Source organism: Enhydra lutris, unplaced genomic scaffold (assembly GCF_002288905.1).
Source record: "Enhydra lutris kenyoni isolate GAN:26980312 unplaced genomic scaffold, ASM228890v2 scaffoldscaffold66, whole genome shotgun sequence".
Classification (NCBI taxonomy): Eukaryota; Metazoa; Chordata; class Mammalia; order Carnivora; family Mustelidae; genus Enhydra; species Enhydra lutris.
Genome location: NW_019154150.1, coordinates 14,168,630 through 14,191,123, shown reverse-complemented (window position 1 = coordinate 14,191,123; position 22,494 = coordinate 14,168,630). Strand labels below are relative to the sequence as shown.

Below are 22,494 nucleotides of genomic sequence, written 5' to 3'. Positions count from 1 at the left end.
AAATGCTTGGCAGAATTCCCCTGAGAAGCCATCTGGCCCTGGGCTCTTCTTTTTTGGGAGATTTTTGATGACTGCTTCAATCTCCTTACTGGTTATGGGTCTGTTCAGGTGTTATATTTCTTCCTGGTTCAGTTTTGGTAGTTTATATGTCTCTAGGAATGCATCCATTTCTTCCAGATTGTCAAATTTGCTGGTGTATAGTTGCTCATAGTATGTTCTTATAATTGTTTGTATTTCTTTGGTGTTGGCCATGATCTCTCCTCTTTCATTTATGCTTTTCTTTTTTTGGGGTCTGTTGTCTTTTGTTTTTGGTAAGTCTTGCCAGGGGTTTATCAATCTTACTAATTCTTTCAAAGAACCAGCTCCTACTTTTGTTGATTTGTTCTGCTGTTCTTTTGTTTTTTATTTCATTGATTTCTGCTCTGATCTTTATGATTTCTCTTCTCCTGCTAGGTTAGGCTTTCTTTGCTGTTCTTTCTCTAGCTCCTTTAGGATTAGGTTGTATATTTGAGACCTTTCTTGTTTCTTGAGAAAGGCTTGTATTGCTATATAGTTTTCTCTCAGGACCACCTTTGCTGTATCCCAAAGAATTTGAACAGATATATTTTCATTTTCATTTGTTTCCATGAATTTTCTCAATTCTTCTTTAATTTCCTGGTTGACCCTTTCATTCTTTAGTAGGATGCTCTTTAGCCTCCATGTATTTGAGTACTTTCCAACTTTCTCTTGCAGTTGAGTTCTAGTTTCAAAGAATTGTGGTCTGAAAATATTCAGGGAATGATCCCAATCTTTTGGTACCGGTTAAGACCTGATTTGTGACCTGGGATGTGACCTATTCTGGAGAATGTTCCATGTGTGCTGGAGAAGAGTGTGTATTCTGTTGCTTTGGGATGGAATGTTCTGAATATATCTGTGATGTCCATCTGGTCCAGTGTGTCATTTAAAGCCTTTATTTCCTTGTTGATCTTTTGCTTAGATGATCTGTCCATTTCAGTGAAGGAGGGTGTTAAGGTCCCCTACTATTATTATCTTATTGTCAATGTGTTTCTTTTATTTTGTTATTAATTGGCTTATATAATTGGCTGCTCCCATGTTACAGACATAGATATTTAAAATTGTTAGATCTTCTTTTAGACCCTTTAAGTGTGATACAGTGTCCTTCCTCATCTCTTATTATAGGTCCTTCAAAGGATACTATCAAGAAAGTTGAAAGACAAACCACCAAATAGGAAAACATTTTTGAAAATCTGCTAAGGGACTTGTTTTTTAAAATATATAAAGAATACTAAGTCTTGATCATAAAGTGGCAGATGACCCATTTTAAAAATAGGCAAAGAATCTGAATGGACATTTCTCCAAAGAAGATGTACAAATGGCCAATAAGCAGGTGAAAAGCTGCTCCCCATTCTTAGTAATTCTGGAAGTACCAGTGGAAACCACACTGAGTTACCACTTTTTACCCACTAGGATGACTATAATTAAACATACAGATAACAGCAAGTGTTGGTGAGGATGTAGAAAAACTGGAACCTTCCTACATTTCTGATGCTAATAGCAACTTTGAAAAACAGTCTGGCAGTTCCTCAAAATGTTAAATGTAGAATTATCATATGACCCAGCAATCACTTTTAGGTGTACACCCAAGAGATATGAAAATCTACGTCTGCACAAAAACTTACCCACAAATGTTCACAATAGTATTATTCATAATAACCAGGAAGTGAAAACAACCCAAATGTCCATCATCTGATGAATATATAAATAAGATGTGGTCTATTCATGCAACGGAATGTTAACAATAAAAAGAAATGAAATACTGTTATATGCTAGCAGGGATGAATCCTGAAAACATTACACTAAGTAAAAGAAGCCAGTCACAAAGGGTCATATTTTGTATGATTTCATTTTTTGGGTAATGAAAAAAATTCTAAAATTGATTGTGGTGATGGTTGCACAACTCTGCATATACTAAAAAATCCCTGCATTGTGCATGTAAAATGAGTAAATGGCACAGGAATTACATCTCAACCTCTTACAAATCTTTTTATTTTTAAATTTTAAGATGCCCTGTAGTATGATTATTATTTCATACTATACCTTTTAATACATAACAGAAACATTGCTCTCTGTCCCACAGGTTTAGTCGATAATTTGGACACGGACAATTCAGAATGTTCCTTTATATCTCCTAGGAAGTAGACTTTTCCTAAACAGTCGATAGTAAACAAGAACAGATGAGCCATGCTCCTGAAAACTCAGACTATTTCCATTCCTACAAATGGACACACAGGCCTGTGTAAATATATTTACATACTGGGAGTGCATATAAAATATATGCTGGTCTTTTGCTTGTTACAGGCTGTTCTTTACTGTGAATTAAAGAAAGGATGAAAGGACTTCCTTCTGATTTTGTGCTATTAGCCTTGACTTATTGTATGCATTTTGAAAGAGATTGAAAAAAATCCTGAGTTAGTCAATCTCTGTACTCACTCCGACTGACATTCTCCCCATTGGGTCAAATTTTCCCATGTTTCTAGAGGAATACCAGCACCATCCTCAATTTACTTAAGTAGTCCTATTTGTTAATTTGCAGCTTCCAAATGAGGATCCTGAAATTTTTGAAGTGTCATCCAAGTGTCTTTCCATACTCGTTCAGCTGTATGGAGGGGAAAACCCAGACAGCCTGTCTCCTGAAAATGCAGAGAATTTTGCCAATTTGCTGACATCCAAGGAGGACCCAAAAGAGCAGAAGCTTCTATTGAAGATTCTCAGAAGAATGGTGAGTCCACATGGAAACTGGGTCCAGGATGGGTGGCTTCTCTGACAGTTGATTGAAGAGAGTTGTGATTTTCTTCCACCTGATTTCAGTAAAAGAATCCCTGGGTATGTTACTCAGTAGTCACCTCTTGATGACGTTTATCATGTTCTGCCTGTCTCTCTACATATCCACATTTTTTTTTTCTGAACTGTTGAAGAATAAGTTAGAGACATTGTGCCCTCTCACTCCTTAAGGCATTAAATGTATATTTTCTAACAAAATGGATGTTCTTTTCACCACAGTAATCAAAATCAAGAAATTTACCATTGATACACTTCTTTTACTGATGGGCTATTCATATTGCAATTTTGTCAGTTGCCCCAATAATGACTTTTAATGTCTTTTATGGCTTTTTTTTTTTTTTCCTGGTAGAGGATCCAGTTCAGGATCACATATGTTGCTAGACACTTGTCTTTAATCTGGAATAGTCCTGCCGCCTTTCTTCATCTTGCATGACATTTTTGAAGAACATAGGCTAGATGATCTGTAGGCTCTCATTCAGTTTGGGTTTGTGTGATGTTTTCTGATAATTAGATTCAGGAAAAGCCCTGAAGGGAAATCATGTCTTTCTCACTCCTTCACACCCAGAGGCACATGATGTCTATTTGCCCCTTCACTGGTGATGTTAATGTTGATCCCTGGGATTAGTCAATGACAGCCATTATTTTTAATGTTGCAATTGTTGCAAGATGGAGATCTTCTGACTTCCATCAGTTCTAACTCCCAATATTCTACTTTAAGGAAAAAATTTCCTTTTGCCCCATCGGTATTGTTTTATATTTTACAAATGTCTTTAGCTGATGTTTACTTGAAAGTACTTTTGAAAAATGACTAGTTTTCTTTTTACTGTAAATATTATTCTGCTGGTTTGGAAAGCCATTGTATATAGTAGCTATTGTTGAAATTAATGAAGGAGTGGAGGTCCCGTTTGTCTGTGTCATATTCTGACTTGCCAATCTGTGTTAACCTCTAGCTACAGATATCTTGAGGGGTCCATTGGCCCTGGAGGCTACAGATGCTCCAGAGACTTATATTCAAGACAACTTTTGTGCCAGTTTGATAGACAGCTGTAGTGCGTGACCCAGCTAAATCTATAGGGCAGGTTTGGGTGACAGATTAGAAGGGACATAGAGATTTGCCCTGAAATGAATTCTCTACAGTTTCTGACATGACACCTATAGGGCCAGTTAGATTCCATTTGGGGAAGAAAAGTTAAATCCAAGGGACTTTGACCCGTATATATGAATACAGAAGTCATTTCTGATGCTGTTTATCCTTTTTCATTTTTTGAGTTAATATATATTATATATTATAATATATATAACATATATGTGTATATATAAAACATAATATGTATATTATATAAATATTATTTATATATATATAACATAAAATTTACCATCTTAACCCATTTTAATTATACAGTTCAATGGTACTATGTGCATTCTAATATCTTTCTCTATAAATTTGTCTTTCACCTTGTATAGGTGGAAGCATACAATATTTGCCCTTTTATGTCTGGCTTATTTCACTCTATGTAATGTCTTTGGGGTTCATCCATGGTGTAGCTTGTGCCAGAATTTCCTTCCTATTTAAGGCTGAATAATAATCCAGTTGTGTGTATGAACTACATTTTGCTTATCTTTCCATCTGTCGATGGACATTTGGGTTGTTTCCACCTTTTCTTCTCCATTTAATTTTTTTTTGTCTTATTATTATTATCATGGCACTTTCTTTTTTTCAGTGTGTTGTAATCCACTGCTTTCTAGTATGTGGCCAGTAGGAACCTCTTCTGGGTGGCTGTGTCTTTTGCCATGCCCCCATCATTTTTTTTGAGCACTTCCATCATTTTTCCCTTTGTAATCCCATGTGTATTCTCTTTTTGTAGTTGAGGTGTTGACAGGCAATGTTATTATTGGTTTCAGATATACAGCATAGTGATTCAACAGTTCTTTCTATACATTACAGTGTTTGTCATAATAAATGTGGTTCTCTGTCACCATACAAAGTTATTAAAATTATTGCCAGTATTCCCTGTGCTGTACTTTTCATTGCTGTGATGTATTTATTTTATAAATGGAAGTTGGTACCTCTTAATCCCCTTCAGCTATTTTGCCCACCCCCATCCCTTTCCCCCTCCCCTCTGACAACTACCAGTTTGTTCTCTATATTTGAGTGTGTTTCTGTTTTTGTTTATTGTGTGTTGTAGAGCCCATATATAAGTAAAATTGTGTGACATCTTTCTTTCTCTGTCTGACTTATTACTTACATAGTACTCTCTAGGTCCACCCATGTTGTTGCAAACAACACACGCACACATACCTATATATGTGTGTAGATATATTTCATTGTATATACATAGCATATATACATATATATACACACACACAAACACACATGCACACACCATTCATCCATTCATCTATCAATTCATTCATCTATCAATGGACAGTTAGGTTGCTTATGTATCTTGGCTATTATAAATAATTCTGTAGTTGGTATTAAAAACTCTTCAAATGTTTGGTAAAATTCTCCAGTGAAATCATCTAGGCCAGGAGATGGCTTTTCAAGAACTTTTAAATTATGAATTCAATTTCTTTAGTAATTATAGGACTATTAAGTTGTTTATCTTAGCTGAGTTTTGGTGCTTTTTAAAGAATTTGTCCATTTCTTCTAGTTACAGAATTTATGAGCATAAAATTATTCAGAATATTCTGCTATTACCCTTTTCAAATTAGTGTTTCCCTTTTCTTTGGTTAAATACCCAGCAGCAGAATTACTGGATCATATAGTATTTCTCATTTTTTTAGGGACTTCCATATTGTTTTCCACAGTGGCTACCATCAGTTGACATCCCATACCAACAGAGTACAGGGGTTCCTTTATCTCTACCTCCTCACCAAAACTTGTTATTTTTTGTCTTTTTGATTCTAGCCATTGTGGCAGATGTGAGGTAGTATCTCATTGTGGTTTTCACTTGCATTTCCCTGATAATGAGTGATGTTGAGCATTTTATCATTTGTCTGTTGGCTGTCTGTATGTCTTCTTTGGAAAAACATCTGTTCAGGTCCTTTGCTCATTTTTTCCCCCCATCAAAGTGTGTGTGTGTGTGTGTGTGTGTGTGTGTGTGTGTGTGTTGAGTTGTGTAAGTTCTTTATATATTTTGGATATTAACCTCTTACCAAATGTATCATTTGCAAATATCTTCTCTCATTTAATAGATTGCATTTTTGTTTTGTTGATGGCTTCCTTTGCCATGCCAAAGCTTTTTAGTTTGGTGCTGTCCTAATAGTTCGTGGTTGCTTTTGTTTCCCTTGCCTCAGGAAACATATCTAGAAAAATATTGCTATAGCTGATGTCAGAGACATTATGGCCTGTGCTTTCTTCTAGAATTTTTATGGTTTCAGGTCTCACATGTAGGTCTTGAATCCATTTGAGTTTATTTTTGTGTATGGTGTAAGAAAGTAGTCCAATTTTATTCTTACTCATGTAGCTGTCCAGTTTTCCCCACACCATTTATTGAAGAGACTGTCTTTTCCTTGTTGTGTGTTCTTGTCTCCTTTGTTGTAGATTAACTGACCATGTAAGTGTGGGTATATTTCTGGACTCTCTATTAAGCATTTATTCTCATAACATGATATTCTAGTTCATCTTCTACCTTTTTTTGCAGCAGCCCTGGAGTCAGCCATTCCCCCAAGGAACCATGGAACATTTTCCTGGAGTTTTCTTGCTTTTCACTTAGAAAGCAAGATACAAAAATGTTCTAGGGTGAAATTATGAGGACTGTTTGCTTAACAAGAAAAACAGGTGGGACAGTCCCAGGAGCCCCATCCCAAGTTGTACTGTCTCATAGAGGAAAGCTCTGCAGAGACATCACCCTGATGTATCTGACTTAGCTATATGGGAATGTCTGTCATGTTTGCAGGTCAGCCATCTGTGAGGCATGTTTAAAAATTTCCCAAAGCTTTCTAAATTACCCTAGGTCAGTCAGTGGTGGGTTCAAGTTGTGTAAAACACAGTCAGGGATTCTGGGGCCCATTCAGCACAGCTGAGGCCTAGAATTTGCCTACCCTGAAACTCCGTTCTAGTCACACTTAACACTGAGTCCAGTATGTTCAGATACAAATGGCAGCAGATTACTCAGAATTGTATAATGCCTGATGTAGTCTTTCCTCCTGCCTGGCCCACTACTCCCCATCCTTACCTCTGTGGCAACCATTTTCCTAACCATTGGCTTACTTTCTGTTCTCATCCGCATGTTACCAGGGTAGTGACGTGGTCTCGTTCACCACTCTGTATTCATCATGTTATAGCGTCTGATCCATAAAAGGTGGTCAGTAGATGTCTATACCTGTGCTGGTCCCCGCATTGAGGACTTCAGTGCATTGTCTCATTTAACAGCAACCCTAGAGGTCAGCCCCACGGATCAGTCCCATTTTATAGGTTCAAAACTAAGACTCAGAGAACTTAAGTAAATCCCCACGGCCACCAAGTAGGAGACAGAAGAGCTGATACCAAGTTGGATAGCCCCTCACCCGTGCTCTTTCCAAGCAGCTGGCCACCTTGTCACTGCTGCCCATTACTGAAATGGACTCTGTGGCATTCATCAAGCTGACTTTAACCAAATTTTGATCTGGAAAGCACTTGAGAGATTTGTTCTTTCATTCATGGAAAAACAAGTCATAGAATTCTTCCTATGCGCAAGTGTGGCTTCGAGGATATTAGGACAGTAAAGCATCATCTTCCTGCTCCCTGTTCTTAAGGGTCTCTCCCTGGAGAGATAGAAAAACACCCAGCTTCCTTACAAAGCAGAATGCAATCCGTTCTACACTGGAGAGGCCAGCAAAGTTCCACAGGAACAATCCCATTAGGGATGAAGTTGACAGTGTCATCCACACATGGAAAGGAGGAAACATCCTGAGCAAGGGATGTGAGATTTATGGAGCTAGAATGGGAGACATAAGAAAAGGGCCAAGAAAGACCAGACCATTCCAGTAGCAATTTTAGTAGCATTTGGAGTTGGGACGCCATTTTCTGGAATTAGGAAATTCTGGGCTCTGAAACAAAAGGGCAGTGACAGCATCTAATCGAATTTCAATTATCTGTACTGGAAAAGAAAGCTTCATCATAGTAGCTGGCATGTAATAGGTATTTAATAGGTCTCCAATGATTTGAGTAAGAAATGTCTATAAAATCTCTGCTTTTTGTTAGTGACAGTTGTTCATTATTTTTGCTGTCCACTGTGTGTATTGTGAGCGCACTTGAGTCCTTCACGGATGCATAGATCAGACTGAGAAGGGCGTCGTAAGACATGCAGTTTGCCCACAGTCTTCTGTCCCAGTCTCCTCCATGGTATCCCTGCCAAGTTTTTGTGGAGTGGGTGAGATCGGAGAGGCAGATCTAAAGACGACAGGAACTCAAAAGATCCAGAAATGTAAGGAGAGCTTTCCTGTGGCCTTCTGGAGGCAGCCTCTCAGGCGCACTTCACCTCACCTCACAGAGCTAGGGGAACCAGATATGATAGAGAAGCAGGGACCCTTCTAGATTTCTTACCTGCTGTCAGGATTGGGTTGGGGCCTGATAGGTGCAGCCTCCTGGTTGTAAGTTATTAAGAAGGGAAAGACAAGTCATTGAGGATCTTCCTCAAAGGATTGTTCATTCACGGAGTGCATACTCCCCCCATGAGCACTTCCAAAAAGAATTCCCTGTGCTGTGGGGTTATCTCTTTTTAAGCCCTGATAGGAGAATAACCTCCTTTCCCTAAAGCCAAGTGAACTTGTTGGTTTCATCCAGAGACGATGTCTCAAATACATGTGATGCCATAGTTTACAAGGCCAAGTAATAAGCATGTCAGAGATAGGTAAACCACCATCAACAGAGAACTTTCTTGGGGCATAAGGTGGCCGATCCCCCCCCCCCCCCCCCCCCCCAGTGAGTCTCACAAAAGGCCTAGATTCTTGAAATACCTGTTTATGGTCCCAAGCTTGTGATAACAACTTTCTGAAATCACAATTTTCAATAACCGATTCAAGATATAGAATATTTAATTCGTGCCAATGGACGTGGGATATGTTCTGCCCCTGGGGTGCACTTGCTTATTTAGTCTGTATTTAGAACATCTGGAAAATGTTGAACAGACCTAAGAATGTAATTATCTATTGTAATTTACCAGACAGTTGGGAGGTTTTATAATTATACTTTGTGCTCTAGCTTTAAAAATGTGATGGAGGGCGCCTGGGTGGCTCAGTGGGTTGGGCCGCTGCCTTTGGCTCGGGTCGTGATCTCAGGGTCCTGGGATCGAGTCCCACATTGGGCTCTCTGCTCAGCGGGGAGCCTGCTTCCCTTCCTCTCTCTCTGCCTGCCTCTCTGCCTACTTGTGATCTCTCTCTGTCAAATAAATAAATAAAATCTTTAAAAAAAAATGTGATGGACTCTTTCAAGGCGTTCCCATGTTTATGGGTCCCTTAAACTTGATATCAGTGGGAGTTTTCCCAGGGTAATGATCATAGATTAGGTACTCATCACTTAATTAAAGCTAGCTTATTCCAACACTGGAAATACCAAGTACACGCAGTCCACCAGACTTGTTCTGTAAAACTGGCTTAAACGTAAACTATTGACTACATTATGAAAGCAGAGAAGTGATCTGTTGGAGGGTGATGGTGAGATGCTTGATGGGTCTAAGGCCTGTCAGCTGCCCATCTGTCTACCTGGTGTGGCAGAAGTGCAATTTGGGATTGTTCTCTGATGAGGGTTAAGATTCAAGATTATTACAAGTAGCTATCTCTTGGAGCTCTTTTAGCATGTGGCTTTCAGAAAATCTCCCTGCGCTCACCATCGTTTTCCTTCCAAATTCTCACATATGTCCTCAGGTCCTTTCATTCCAGCATGGGAAGAGGGCTGCTCTGTTGGTAAAAAACCAGTGTTCACATACAGGGTCTTTAAAGCTTTGGGGAGACCATATGCAGAAACTGAAAATTCTGCAGCCATTCTTTTTCTATTTTAGGACCAGGATGAGCTATAGACTTAGGATCAGAAAGGATTTCATTCCTATTAGAAAAGTAAAGAAGTGTTTCTTGAGGTATAATAAAAAGGCAAAATGATTCCTCTCTCCTTCTTAGATAAGATCTAATGCTCTTGCTTTTCTTCTTAAAGGAGAAAAAAAGAGGAAGATTGGTGTGAAGCCAGCTAAATTTTTAAGAGAAACACTATGCACCCAAACAACTAAAAAGTAAATGTAATAAATTTTGTGGAAATCTGGTCACTTAGAAGGTTTTTTTGAAACTCTGAGAGGTGCTCTTATGTGTTTGTAAAGGGGATTGTTCCCTGAATCCATACACATCCATTTGTGGTTCACTGGACAAGCATTCTCCCCCAGTGATTGCCATAGGGTCGCAAGGTAATTGGGGACTCTGTGAATGACTGAGGTGTCTCTTTCTAACAAAGGAAAACATTGTCTTGCCTAGAATTTTTACTTAATTCCCTGAGCAAACATTCCCAAGCTTTTGAGCAAGACAGGCTCTGGAAGCAAATGGCCAGTGAAATACAGTCCTGGATAGCCTATCCCTCTCAGAATATAGACTTCTGTCTTGCAGTGAGACAACCATCCCTCTCAAGAGCCTAAGGGAGCATAGGGCTCCTTGCCATAGGTTTCTTCAGGAGGTGCCTGTAACAGAGAAAGCTTCCTTAAAATCTGCTTTGAACATGTCTTAACTTCCCCTACATTTCCTTCATCTTCCCCTTTGTGCACCTGCTCCCTCTTTCACTTCTCAATGGAAGCTCCTTGGGATGAGTCTGCTCATGGTCCTGGCTGCTTTCACAATCTGTTTGTATCCCCTGGGCAGCATAATTGTCCTTCTGTTTTAACTTCTCCTCAAGATGTTCATCTCTCCTCCCCACTCCCTCAAATTCTTCTGAGGAAAAAATTTGTTCCCTTTCTCTAAAGAGATTGCCATTGATGGCACTTTTACCCTCCTTTTTATCACAAAAGTTTCAAAACCACAAAAAGTTGAAAGGACAGTATAGTGAACACCAGTATAATCAAGAATTGTTATCAGAATTGTTACCATTTTATCATACTCTCTATTTCTATGTGTCTTATTTTCCGAATTATGTGAATGTAAAAGCAGCATGACACTCAGCCCCTAACTACATCAACATTATCACACCCAAGAAAAGAATAGTTTCATAATATTGATAATCTCCACTTCTTATTTATTTTTCTGGTTGTAAAAAAATGGCTTTTGTAGCTTTTTTTTTTTTTTTTTTTAGAACCACATAATTGTTGGGGCACCTGGGTGGCTTAGTCAGTTGAACATCAAGCTCTTGATTTTGGCTCAGGTCATGATCTCTCAGGGTGGTGAGATTGTCAGGCTCCAAGCTCACAGGGGAGTCTGCTTGAGGATTTTCTCTCCCTCTCCCCTCTCTCACTCTCAAATAAATAAGTGTGCCCCTCCCCCCACTCTCTCTCAAATAAATAAATCTTAAAAAAAAAAAAAACACATTCTAGTTAAGGTTCAGACACGGATTTAATTTTTTTTTTTTTTTTTTAGTCTCTTTCTCTCTTGCACACACACTCTATAAGTAATCTCTCCCCACAACGTGGGCTCAGACAACACAACCCCAAGGTCAAGAATCGCATGCTCTTCCAATGAGCCAGCCAGACTCCTTTGTCTCTTTTACTAGAAAAGTCTTTTGCTTCCTCCCCCCAGTCCCCAGGAAATTGACTATTTAAAGAGCTCAAGTCATTTGACTGGTAGAATGTTCAATATTCTGGAACATATGATTGTTTCTTCATAACATTTTTGGTGAGAATACCTCACTGGAAATAACCCCTCATGTTGTATCCCACGGGAAGCATATGATGTCAGGCTGCCCCACTTGTCGGAGAAGTTTGTTTGCTTGTTTAAGGGGCTGTGTGTCAGACCTCTATGTCTTGCAGATATGTTTCCCATTGCAATTACAAAGTAATTCTCAGAGAGATGCTTTGGCACTGTGTTAACAACTGTATTCCCCACAACTTTTTTATACCAAACGGTAAAAACTATATAAATGGGATGATGTTCTGGAGCAAAAGAAACAGGTGATTTGTAAGCATGAGAGAGGGAACATTTGAAGCATGGGAAGAGCCAACCTGCTGTCCTTGGCAACAGGTAGACTTTCCTTCAGAAAAATGGAAGACCTGCCAGCGATGCTGCTTCCTTCCACAATATTAATTCCCTGAGAACGTACCCAGTTTAAATTGTGAGTAAAGCTGAATCCTTGGAATTGTTTTATGTTCTGTAGCCTCCTAACAACCAGGGAGGAAAAAAAATAAGGAAAAAGAACCAAAAAAAGAAGCTGCTTACTCTGAAGGATCGTTTATTTATGCAAACCTTGAATATTCCCACTTAAAGGGATTTATTATCTGGTTCAAATTAGAGTGATTATTACTCACTCTGGAGTTCCCCTGATTTTTAGTGATCATTCTGACCATCATCAACCCCACTGTGTGGCTGTTGTGTGAGGAATGCTGCAGACTCTCTTGGTTATGTGAGATTTCCTTAATGACATGCTTTAATGAAACCATCTCAAAATAATGAGCATTCAAAGCATGTTAAATATTAGGATGAACATATTTGAAAAATACCTCCTTGTGGATGTGGACAGCAAAGAAAATCGTTCTTAGGGTCCTTCCCTTATAAACAGCTACATTAAATATTTCTAATTTTTTAATTTTTGAAATTATGAAATTATTTCACATATAATTTTCCTTTACATAATCTATATTAATTTTAAGAAATGAATTCCACCGGTTGAAGGAAATATCAGTTAATGTCTACATTCTGCTCATATAATATGTTTCTTTCCTTAAAAAGATTGTTTTCAAGTAGATTCACTGTGTATAACAAAGAATGAGAATTTGGTTTCAGGTTTTCAGTTTTTAAATAATCCTAGAAAAAGCTAAAAATTTAAAAATGTTTTTCAGTTGATATTTTAAATATCTGAGAAAGTATTTTATTTATTTTAATATTTATTTATTTATTTATTTATTTATTTATTTTAGAGAGAGGAGAGAGCAGGGAGGGGTTAGAGAGAGAGGAAGAATCTTAAGCAGGTTCCATGCAAAGCACAGAGCCTGGTACGGGGCATGATCTCAGAACTGTGAGATCATGACCTTAGCCGAAATCAAGAGTCAGATAACCGACTGAGCCACCCAGAAGCCTCTGAGTGAGTACTTTAAATTGTAGCTTTTAGATAACTTGAATTAAAAAGTATATTGTGACCTCTTCTTTGGGGAGGGTAAGTAATTGATCAACAGAAGTACTTAACCAAGTTTAGGCATATGATTTTGTAATATAGGAGCTCGTTTTTGTTCCAGAACCAGTGATACTGGAAAAATAACCACTTAGTGTAAATTCATGTGCTAGCCACATAACAATTATGGTAAATAATGATAGGATATATGGTGGGACTTGATCTCAAAAAAATAAAACTAAAATTTATTAAAGTGAATTGATTTTGTCTTTTTTTGTCTTTTAACAAATTATAAAAGCATGTTTGTAGTGAGTTGCTTAGTATTTTGTGACACTATGCAGAAAAGATCTTCACTCTTAGTGAAGATTAAGCACTCAGCAAGTAGTTATTAAAAGTGCCTACCCTGTGCCAGACAGAGTTCCAAAGGCTAGGTATGCAGCAGTGAACAACACAGATAAAAATCTTGGCTCTACTGGAGCTTCCTGGCAGAGTGAGATGATAGCCATGTAGATATAAATATAGCTCTGTTATATTTTAAGCAGTAAAAGCACTAAGAAGAAAAGTGTATCAGGAAAGAAATAGAGCGGGACATTTGCAACTTGAGATGGCATGGCCAGGGAAGGTCTTACTGAGATGGTATCTGAGTGAAGAGTAGACATATGGGATGTGAGGGAGATAATGGGGAAGGAGTGAAGCGGAGGAAGGAAGTCCTTGCTGCCCCGTAAGCCCTTGAAAAGACTGGCCTTTATCCTGAGGGTTTTGAGCAGGCGGCTGAGATTGACCTCGCTGTGTTGAGAATAGTCGTTAAAGATCAGAGCTAAGAGATGGCGGCAGGTTACTGCAGTCCAGGAGAGTCCTGATCGTGGCTTGCAGTTTTTATATTTTGGATAGATCTTGAAAGCATAACCAGTGGTGTGTGCCAACAGGTTGGATATAGGTCAAGACAAAAGGAATAGTCAAAGTTGATTCCAATTTTGGTCTAAGCTAAGCCCTAGCTGGCTAGAACTCAGAGGGAACTGGTTTCAGGGGAGGGTGGGGAAATCAGGATCTCAGTGTGGAATAGGTTCTGTGTGAGCTGTCAGTCAGACAACCAACTGGGAGAGTCTGGTTGGCTGTTGGAGATCTGGAATTCCAAGTAGAAGAAGTCTGGGCTGGAGGGGATGGTGAGAGGTGTAGACCAGAGTGTGGGGTGCTTGCATGTGGATTCTGGAGGGCTGCAGTTAATGGTAATGACCAGGTCTAGGGTAAAACCATAGGAGTGAGTGTCTAAAATGTGAAGGCGTCCAAGGTCATTGGATGGAAAGCCAAAATACTATCTGCTGCTAGAAAGATCCTCTCTATGGATATTGATATTGCTAAGTACTGTGATGGGAACAGTGTCAAGGACAAGGACAGTGAGCTAGGACCACCTGATCCTGTAATTGCAACAGGGAAGAGTAGCAGGTCTGAGAGACACCTGCAGGGGAGGCAGCATTCTGAGGGAAAAGCCCAGTTTCAGTTAGAGCAACAAAGGGAAGGGAACATCCTGGGAAAAGATGAACATACAAGAGATTTTGCTGGTGACTAACCAAAGGGCACAGTGCATGAAGTTCAAGAGAAGGGATGAACAGGGAGCCCAAGAAAGGTCTGTACAGAGCCTTTTGGGAATGACAGTCCAGGGGAAGAGGGAACCTGAGTTTCGCATAATGACCAATGTAAACTAGGATAGAGCATGTGAGGAGATTGGTCCTGACTGTTCTAGGCAGACAGGATGGGGGAGGCTGTGAGAGATCAGAGTCAGCAGAGGGCTGGTCTTGTTCTGAGTGTGCATGTCCCACCTGAGCCCTCCCAAGGCAGCCTCTAGCCAGGTCCTTCCACCCCATCACCTGGGGGTCTCCCAGTGATTCGGGACTTGTTGTGTGTATGTCACCTTTCACATTCTCACAGCTGAATGATGGCACATTGTAATAGCCTGCCTTACTTAGCAACAACTTAGAATGGTTTTTGCCATGCTGCTTAAGGTCTCACAAATTTTCCATTGCGATTCATATTAGTGTTGCCTTTTGAAGTGCCTCTCCTCTCTTCACACTTGAAGGTATTTGTCCGTTCTTCAGCTGGTGATCATCCAGTTTCTCTGCCAGACCTTCACTCTTCAAAGGCTTTGAGTGTGAGTGTTACACCATCACTGGCAATGATTTAATGAAATTGTTAATGAAATTTAATGAAATCCCATATGTTTTGTAAGATTGGAATTTTCATGTTGCAATTGATCTGTGTATCACAAATAGGCTGACTTATAAAAAAAACATTTCACCTCACCCAGCTGAGCACTTTCATGTGTGAGTGCCTGACAGCAAATCACCCATCAGTTTATTGGTGAACTTATTTGTACACCAGACGTGTGCTTCCCAACTCAATCAGAGCTCGTGGGGACTTGGGTTTGGAAAATAAATATTTGCATAATAAGAACCCTCTGCCACCCTGTAATGACTCTTTTAACTTTGTAAATTGATGATCCCACATGCAGACATAGTTTGCATTTAAGGATTTACCTTTAAACTCAACCATCATAATAAATGACCCTCCTGATCTATGTCTGTGGACATTTGCTTTGATATCTTAATATTTTGATTTGTAGGGTTGATTAGTAAGACTGAGCAAACTGTACGGTCTCCTTCTACTCTTTCTCCCTAGAATCTCAGGAGAGGGCTAAAGAGGTTAGGTGGCCCATACAGGCAGTATAGAAAGACCAAGTCTCATTAGCATCTTAGGGTGTTGAGCCATCGTCCTACACCAGCATCCCAGGAGTACACATGGATCATTACTGAGACCTGCCATAACTTTTTGTTTCAGGGATTAGCTTTTCCAACACCATTGCTGCAGGAAATGTTTTGAAAATGTTCCTGAAAATTATTTCCTGTGGCATCTTGCTTTCCTATTGCCACTCTCATGACCCTCTTTGAAGCAGGTAATGATTGGAACTCTCATTTCAAATTATCCTTGCTTCCCCTCTGGATTTATACACAGGACGTATTTATCCTTTCTTCAAAGAAAGTCTCAAAGTTCTACACAGTGTATTTTTTCAAGATGTTAAATACTTCTATTTACTACAAACAGATCATACTTGCTTTCTATGAAATACCCCTAGAAACATGATAGATTTCATTAGTTGGGGCTCCAAAATATTTAGTTTTAAGTACCATAAAAGTTTTGATGCCACTCGCATTTTTTTTTTATTCCTTCATTATCGTGTCAAGAAACGAAGCCTGTTTATGAACTCCACATGGACCTTTTGTGTAATGGTTATGAGCAGGTTTTAATGAAATTTGAGAGTGTCTCTAGAGATCACAGATACTGGGGCCTTTAACATTGCAGTGTTGCTTAGCAACCTGGAAGTCATTACATTTCCAGGCTCTGTAATAGCGTGATATACTTTTCTTTGCCAGTCCCTGATGAGAATGTAAGGGAAATAATCCCTTTCTAAAGGTTGCACTCTAGGAGTGGGCAGCAAAATAGATTTTTTTTTTCTCTTCTCATGGTCTGGGCAGGTTTTAATTCAGTTCACAAGCATTGTTTTTTTGAATGTTGCATGTGGCAGAATTAAATAGATTCTAAGATGATATTCTTAAAAGGTCGGTCTACTGTTCTGAAATTTATTGTAAATACCATAGGAGTTGTTAACATATGCATGTACCTTTCACTGTGTTGAAAAGATTTGGCTTATTCATTGACTGCCAGTGAATCCAAGAATGTCTGCTTATTCAGTTCAGGTATTTGAAGGTACCAGACAGGTTTTAAGAGTATAGGAAAACCATATGTTTTAGGTGGGAAAGCTTGACTTATTGACTATCTTTGGAAAGATATTTTTGTAATTTTTCTAAAGCAGTATCTTTCTAGGTTATAAAAGAGTAGACAGTTTTACATGAACTTCATAGCAGCATTGTTGATGATAGGCAAAAAGTAGAAACAACCCAAACGTCCATCACCTGATGAATGAACAAATAAAATGTGGTATATCCATACAATGGAATATTATCTGGCCATGAAAGGGAGTGAAGTACTGATGTGTGCTACAACAAGGATGAACCTTGAGAGCATGGTGCTAAGTGAAAGAAATCCCACACAAAATACCACACATTGCACAATTCCATTTATGTGAACCCTAGAATAGACAAATCTATAGACACAGAAGGATTAGTGGTTGCCAGGGCTCGAAAGGGAGGGGAGGAAAGAGACTGCTAATGCATATGGGGTTTGGGGAGGTGATAAACATGATCTAGAGCCAATTGTGATGGTGGTTACAAACCTTTGTGAATATACTGAAAACCAGTGAGTTGAACACTTTTAAAATGATGAGATTTGTGTTATGTGAACTTGTTATAAACAAATTACAGTATCCAAAAAAAAAATAAATAAAAAAAGGAATATATAACCATGGTAGAAAACTTGGGAAATATCTGAGTAAAAAGAAGAAAATCATCCTTAAACTTATAATCCATACAATTACCATGGTTAATGTATTGTTTCATTCTGGATACACATGATCTATATGTATGTATTTGTGTGTGTGTGTGTGTGTGTGTACATATGCACAAACACACATGTATATTGACATATATTTCTAAATGATTAGAGATTTTAAGTCATAGTGGTAAAAAATTCATGTGTTTACCTTGATTGCCCCACAAATTCCATCAGAATGATCAATATAAATAAAAAATAAATTTAAAAAATAAAGTAAAAAATTTAAAAATTAAAAAAATAAGCAGAAGTGCATAGTCTCACTGAAAACAAGGAAAAGGATCAGTAATAGATGTTTAATTTGGGGAATTTCTAGAAGACAGCAATTAGTTTAAGAGAGAGGGTATTCTGAATTTAGGAGACCTCAGATCACCACAGGTGAAGAAGCATGTTTACGGAGAAGCTTTAGAAGAATCCCAGGCTCAGGGTCAGCGGGGGCTCAGAGGCAGTGCAGAGCGTAGGCCCTGGCCACAGCCTTGGACCTGCTCAGCACAGGAATTGCCCCAAGGTGCTCTGTGGTAGCTGCAAGGGTGACTGAATTTGGTCTGGGCTGTCCTGGCCTACCAGAGCCACTGCCCTCCACCAAAGTGAATTGAATGCTCAACTTTCTGACCCTGTTCCTCCTCCGAATTTAAGTCAACTCATTTCTCTTTCATTTCGTCCAGGGCAAAGCTGCCCATTTCTCTCAGCAGCCTCTGCTTAGCAGAGATTCCCTAAGGAATCCTAAGTGAGATCTTACAAATTCCTGAGGTGGCTACCAGAAACTCACACATATAGATCTTCATTTGTGAATATGATAGACAAAGAAGAAATCAGTTACTGGACCTTTGAGGAAAGTCTGTATCCAAAGAATGGCCACAGGTGAGCCAAAAAAGCCAATGGTTACAGGGGAAAAAAAAGAAACAAGACTTCAAAAAAAAAAATTCCAATTAGTATCCTTATAAAGACTTTCAAGATTATTGCATTCATAAAATAAAACATGACTTTCAAATTTTAAAACCCAGTAGAGAGGTTGAGTAACAGAATAAACTCTGACAAAAGCCAAGTGAATTATTTATAAAACCAACCTGAAGAGTTCTTTCTGAACACAGAGTGAGAGAAATGTTAAGAACTGTGGCAGATGGATCCAGAAAATCCAGTAGCCTTTCAGGTCAACAGTCTATTAGTACCACAGGTCTGGTGATTCACCCAAATTAATTACCGTCTTGGCATGGGAAGAGGGATTGAACACCTGACTGTGGTATGTGGATGTTCCTTCCACATCCTTCCAGGAGCGCAATCTGCTTATAGTCTATATGCATAAATGTATAGGTATACTTACTGTGTATCTGTTTGCAAACTGCTCTCCCGTGGAGCTATATATACACACAATAAGTGTGTGTGTGTGTGTGTGTGTGTGTGTGTGTGTGTGTGTGTGTGTTTGTCTGTATGTATGTATGTCAGGTGTGTTTTCTAAAGATAGGTATTTGGGGCATTTCATTTGTAGAATCTATTGAACTGGGTGCTGATTGTTTTGTAATGTTTAAAACATAAGGTGTATAATATTACTCTTGGAAGAACTTATTTTCTAGGGAGTTACATATATTTCCAAAACTATAATATACAAATAAAAGATGATCCCATCCCTTTTCCCTTGTATTTCGTCTAAATAGTCACCCCTCTTTGATGCTGAGCTAATGGGAACCACCAGCAATGTCATTAGCCCCATGAGTTCCTTGAGTTTCCATTGAAGTAAATTTTTTTTAATCTTTTTTATTTTCTTATTTTTAATGGGGATATAATTGATATACAACATTAATTTCAGGTGTACAATGTAATGATTGGATATGTGTATATATTGTGAAACGATCATCACAGTAAGTCTGGTTAACATCCATCACCACATCTCTTGTCTTTAAGGATAGCCATTTTAAAAGGTATAAGGTGATGTCTCACTGTATTTTTAATGTGCATTTCCTTTTTTAATTTTAAATTAAATTTAGTTAACATATAATGTGTATTATTAGGTTCAGGGTAGAGTTTAGGGATTCATCAAGTCTTAAGAGGATTTCAAGAGTGGAATTGAACTCGGGGAATCCATGAAGCCATGTGACCAGGATTCCTTGTCTGGTCCCAAGGGCTGTCTATATGGGGTGTCCTTAATACCTAAATGCTGCTTGCTGTTTGCTTTGAGAGCATCTCTGGCCTTTGCGATGGTGCCACTGTGAGACTGTCCATCTTTTCTGGATTAGCAGATCTAACCCAGGCAGCCTTTCAGATGTGTGATTAACAGATCACCCTTTGTTGAGATACACAGTGAATCTATCCAGATGCTTCCTGAATGATTCACTTTGCAATATGGAGTATTTGATTTAAACCAATTTAATCTATGTCTTTAACCAAAAATATCAGTTGTCCTAATTCGATTTTTAAAAAGACTTTAGTTTATTTGATACAACTTTAGGATGTGATGTTCTTTCCATTGAGGTGGGTGAAGTCTGAACTTCGACGAGATGCTTGTTCGGCATTCCCAGTGAAAGAGCTCAGTCAAATGGTAAGAGGCTTGGGGGGTTACTGTTTACTGCGACATGAAGAAGCATTCACCCAGGGTGGACCCCAGTAAAAACACCTAGATTTCCAGACCAGATATTGAGATTACCCAGCAAAAATCCGAATCCAGCATGTAGTGAACTTGCTGAAATAGTACCATCTCAGGGCTAGTTTGATGGTGTGATGGAGTCCACAACCTCCAGCCCCTTGCTACTCAAAATGTGGTCGCAGACCTGTAGCAGCTTTATTACTAGGAAGCACATTTGAAATGCAGAGTTTTGGGTCCCACCTTGTGCCTGCTGAATCAGAATCTGCATGTCAGCTTGTCCCCCAGGAGGTTCATGGGCACACTCATGGGCAGGGGGGGGGGGAAGGAAGAAGAAAGCGGGAGGGGGAGGCAAAGGAAAAGGAAAAAGGAAGGAAAAAAAGGAAGGAAAAAAAACTACTCTAGAGTCTGCTCCTGCAAATCCAGAGTGGGTGGTTACTGAAGCCATAAAAAAGATCTGGGTCTGAGAGATTCCCTCCTCAGAATCCAGTCTCTCTTGAGCCAATTACATGTACTTTTAGCTGTGTTTTCAAGAAGAGACTCTTCTCGGTCTCGATAAGAGACTCTTATCGGTGTCTGTCCATTTATTTCTAGAAGACCTGTTAACATCTACTTTTGGTAATCTTTTTATTTCTTATTTTAATTTTTCTTATATTGGAACATGATCATGACATTCAAAGTTGACATAACTGTTTATGGTTTCTGTTTCTAAAAGCTCGTTTAACTAGTACAGAATTCACAAGGGGAGAAACTTTGAACAGCACGAGAAGAGAAATACCAGGGAGAGAATATTGATTAAATAAGCCCGTGAAACAGACTAGCAGAAAGTGTGAGAGTTTTCCCGTCTGCTAAAATGATAATATCCACGTACAAATGCATTAATAATGCAGTCATGTGGACAAAGGGCCCAGCTTGGGGTCTGGCAGAGGGCAGGGAGCCAACGTTGTTTCTGATCGATCATTTCAGGGGCAGAGGCCAGGAAGTGAGGATGGGGGGGGCAGCATTGAGTGAGCCCTTTTAGTCATCACCAGTGACTGGATTGAGAGAGGACACTCGGGCATAGCTAGGCAGGTTCAGACCTCTCTGTCAGTTACCTGCTGTGTCCTTGGACAAGTCACTTGACATCTCAGATCGGGGTACATCTACCTGCTGGAGCCCACATGTAAGGATTACAGGAGATAATAGTCCAGCACATCACTGATCACAGCATAGACAAAGCCATCAGTAAAGGCATCCATGCCTGCGCATGCGCACAGGGATAGGCTTTGGAAATGGCAAGTGTATTTCCAGATCCTTAGGACCCAGGTATCTGTTCCTACCAGACTGTAGACTTAGTGTAGAACTTACTTTCTCAGTGAATGCCACTGCTGTTTGAGAACACACATCCTTCCTATCTGCAATACACACCTTCCACCCAGGGCTTCGGTGACAGGGGACTGGCTGGCACACTGCATAATGCATACAGTTTTATTGCTTGCCTCTGTGAGAAGCTGGAGCTCAGAAGTCAGTTTTAGAGCAGTCCCCGTCGGACGTGGTGAAGCAGCCCTGGGCCAGCAGCAGTCTCCCGGCACAGAGGAGGCCTCTGTTGTCTGCTTGCCCAAACCAGGGATCAACCTTGCTGTGTCTCCGGAGAGCTCAGAGCTGTCAACAGAGCTGCTCATGACTTATGCATGAAGCCAGGTGATCCCATCTGGCCTCCCTCAAGGTCTCGACCCTTCCTTGGCCCTTCCCTGCGGCCAACATGGAATCCTTAGCCCCTGGGGAACCCGAGGCTTGTTGCCAATTACTGTGGGTATCTCTCTGTGCTCCCCCAAAGAGCTCCTTGTGCCTTGTTAGGCTTAATTACATGGCCCCTGAGAGCTGGAGCCTGTGGTTTGAGGCTCACCAGTGGCCCTGGGGCATTCTGAGGAGGGGCAGCAGGGCTCCTGGGGTTCACAGTGCAGCGGTGCACACGCTTGCCGCCTCCTTGACCGCTCCAAAGGCTGGAGGGTGGCCAGGCTGCTGCTGCAGTTCACACTGGAGACTGTGTCACCCCACAAAAACCTTCTAGGAACAGTGCATCCAGGATAGGGTGCCTGGATCTCCTGAGCTTCTGAGCCATTGCGAACCTGGAATGTTCTCTGCTGCTAAGTGCAGGGAATTCCAGTTCTTGTTGCCAACTGTTAATCAAATGACTTTAAAAACTAGGGATAGGTGGATATTAATAGCCCCATTTTTCCTTTGAGGACATTGAGGCACAGGAACCCAGGTGAGTAGGTTGTAGATCCTGGATTGGAACCCGCGTATTTTACCTTAACATCTTTAACCATCGTCATCGTGAATTGTGTATGTTGTGTCATATTTACCCCAAATAGGAGAAAATTAT

At 39.7% G+C, this 22,494-nt stretch overlaps 1 protein-coding gene across 3 annotated transcripts in view; it reads left to right on the top strand.

The window, feature by feature from the left end:
- Nucleotides 1–22,494, top strand: part of LOC111159058 (unc-51 like kinase 4) — a 618,913-nt gene that overhangs the window by 474,578 nt on the left and 121,841 nt on the right. For all 3 annotated transcript variants that reach the window (XM_022521436.1, XM_022521437.1, XM_022521438.1), the window contains one exon: nucleotides 2,594–2,779. In XM_022521436.1, coding sequence (XP_022377144.1) covers nucleotides 2,594–2,779 — 186 coding nt within the window. The remainder of the gene's footprint in view (nucleotides 1–2,593; nucleotides 2,780–22,494) is intronic.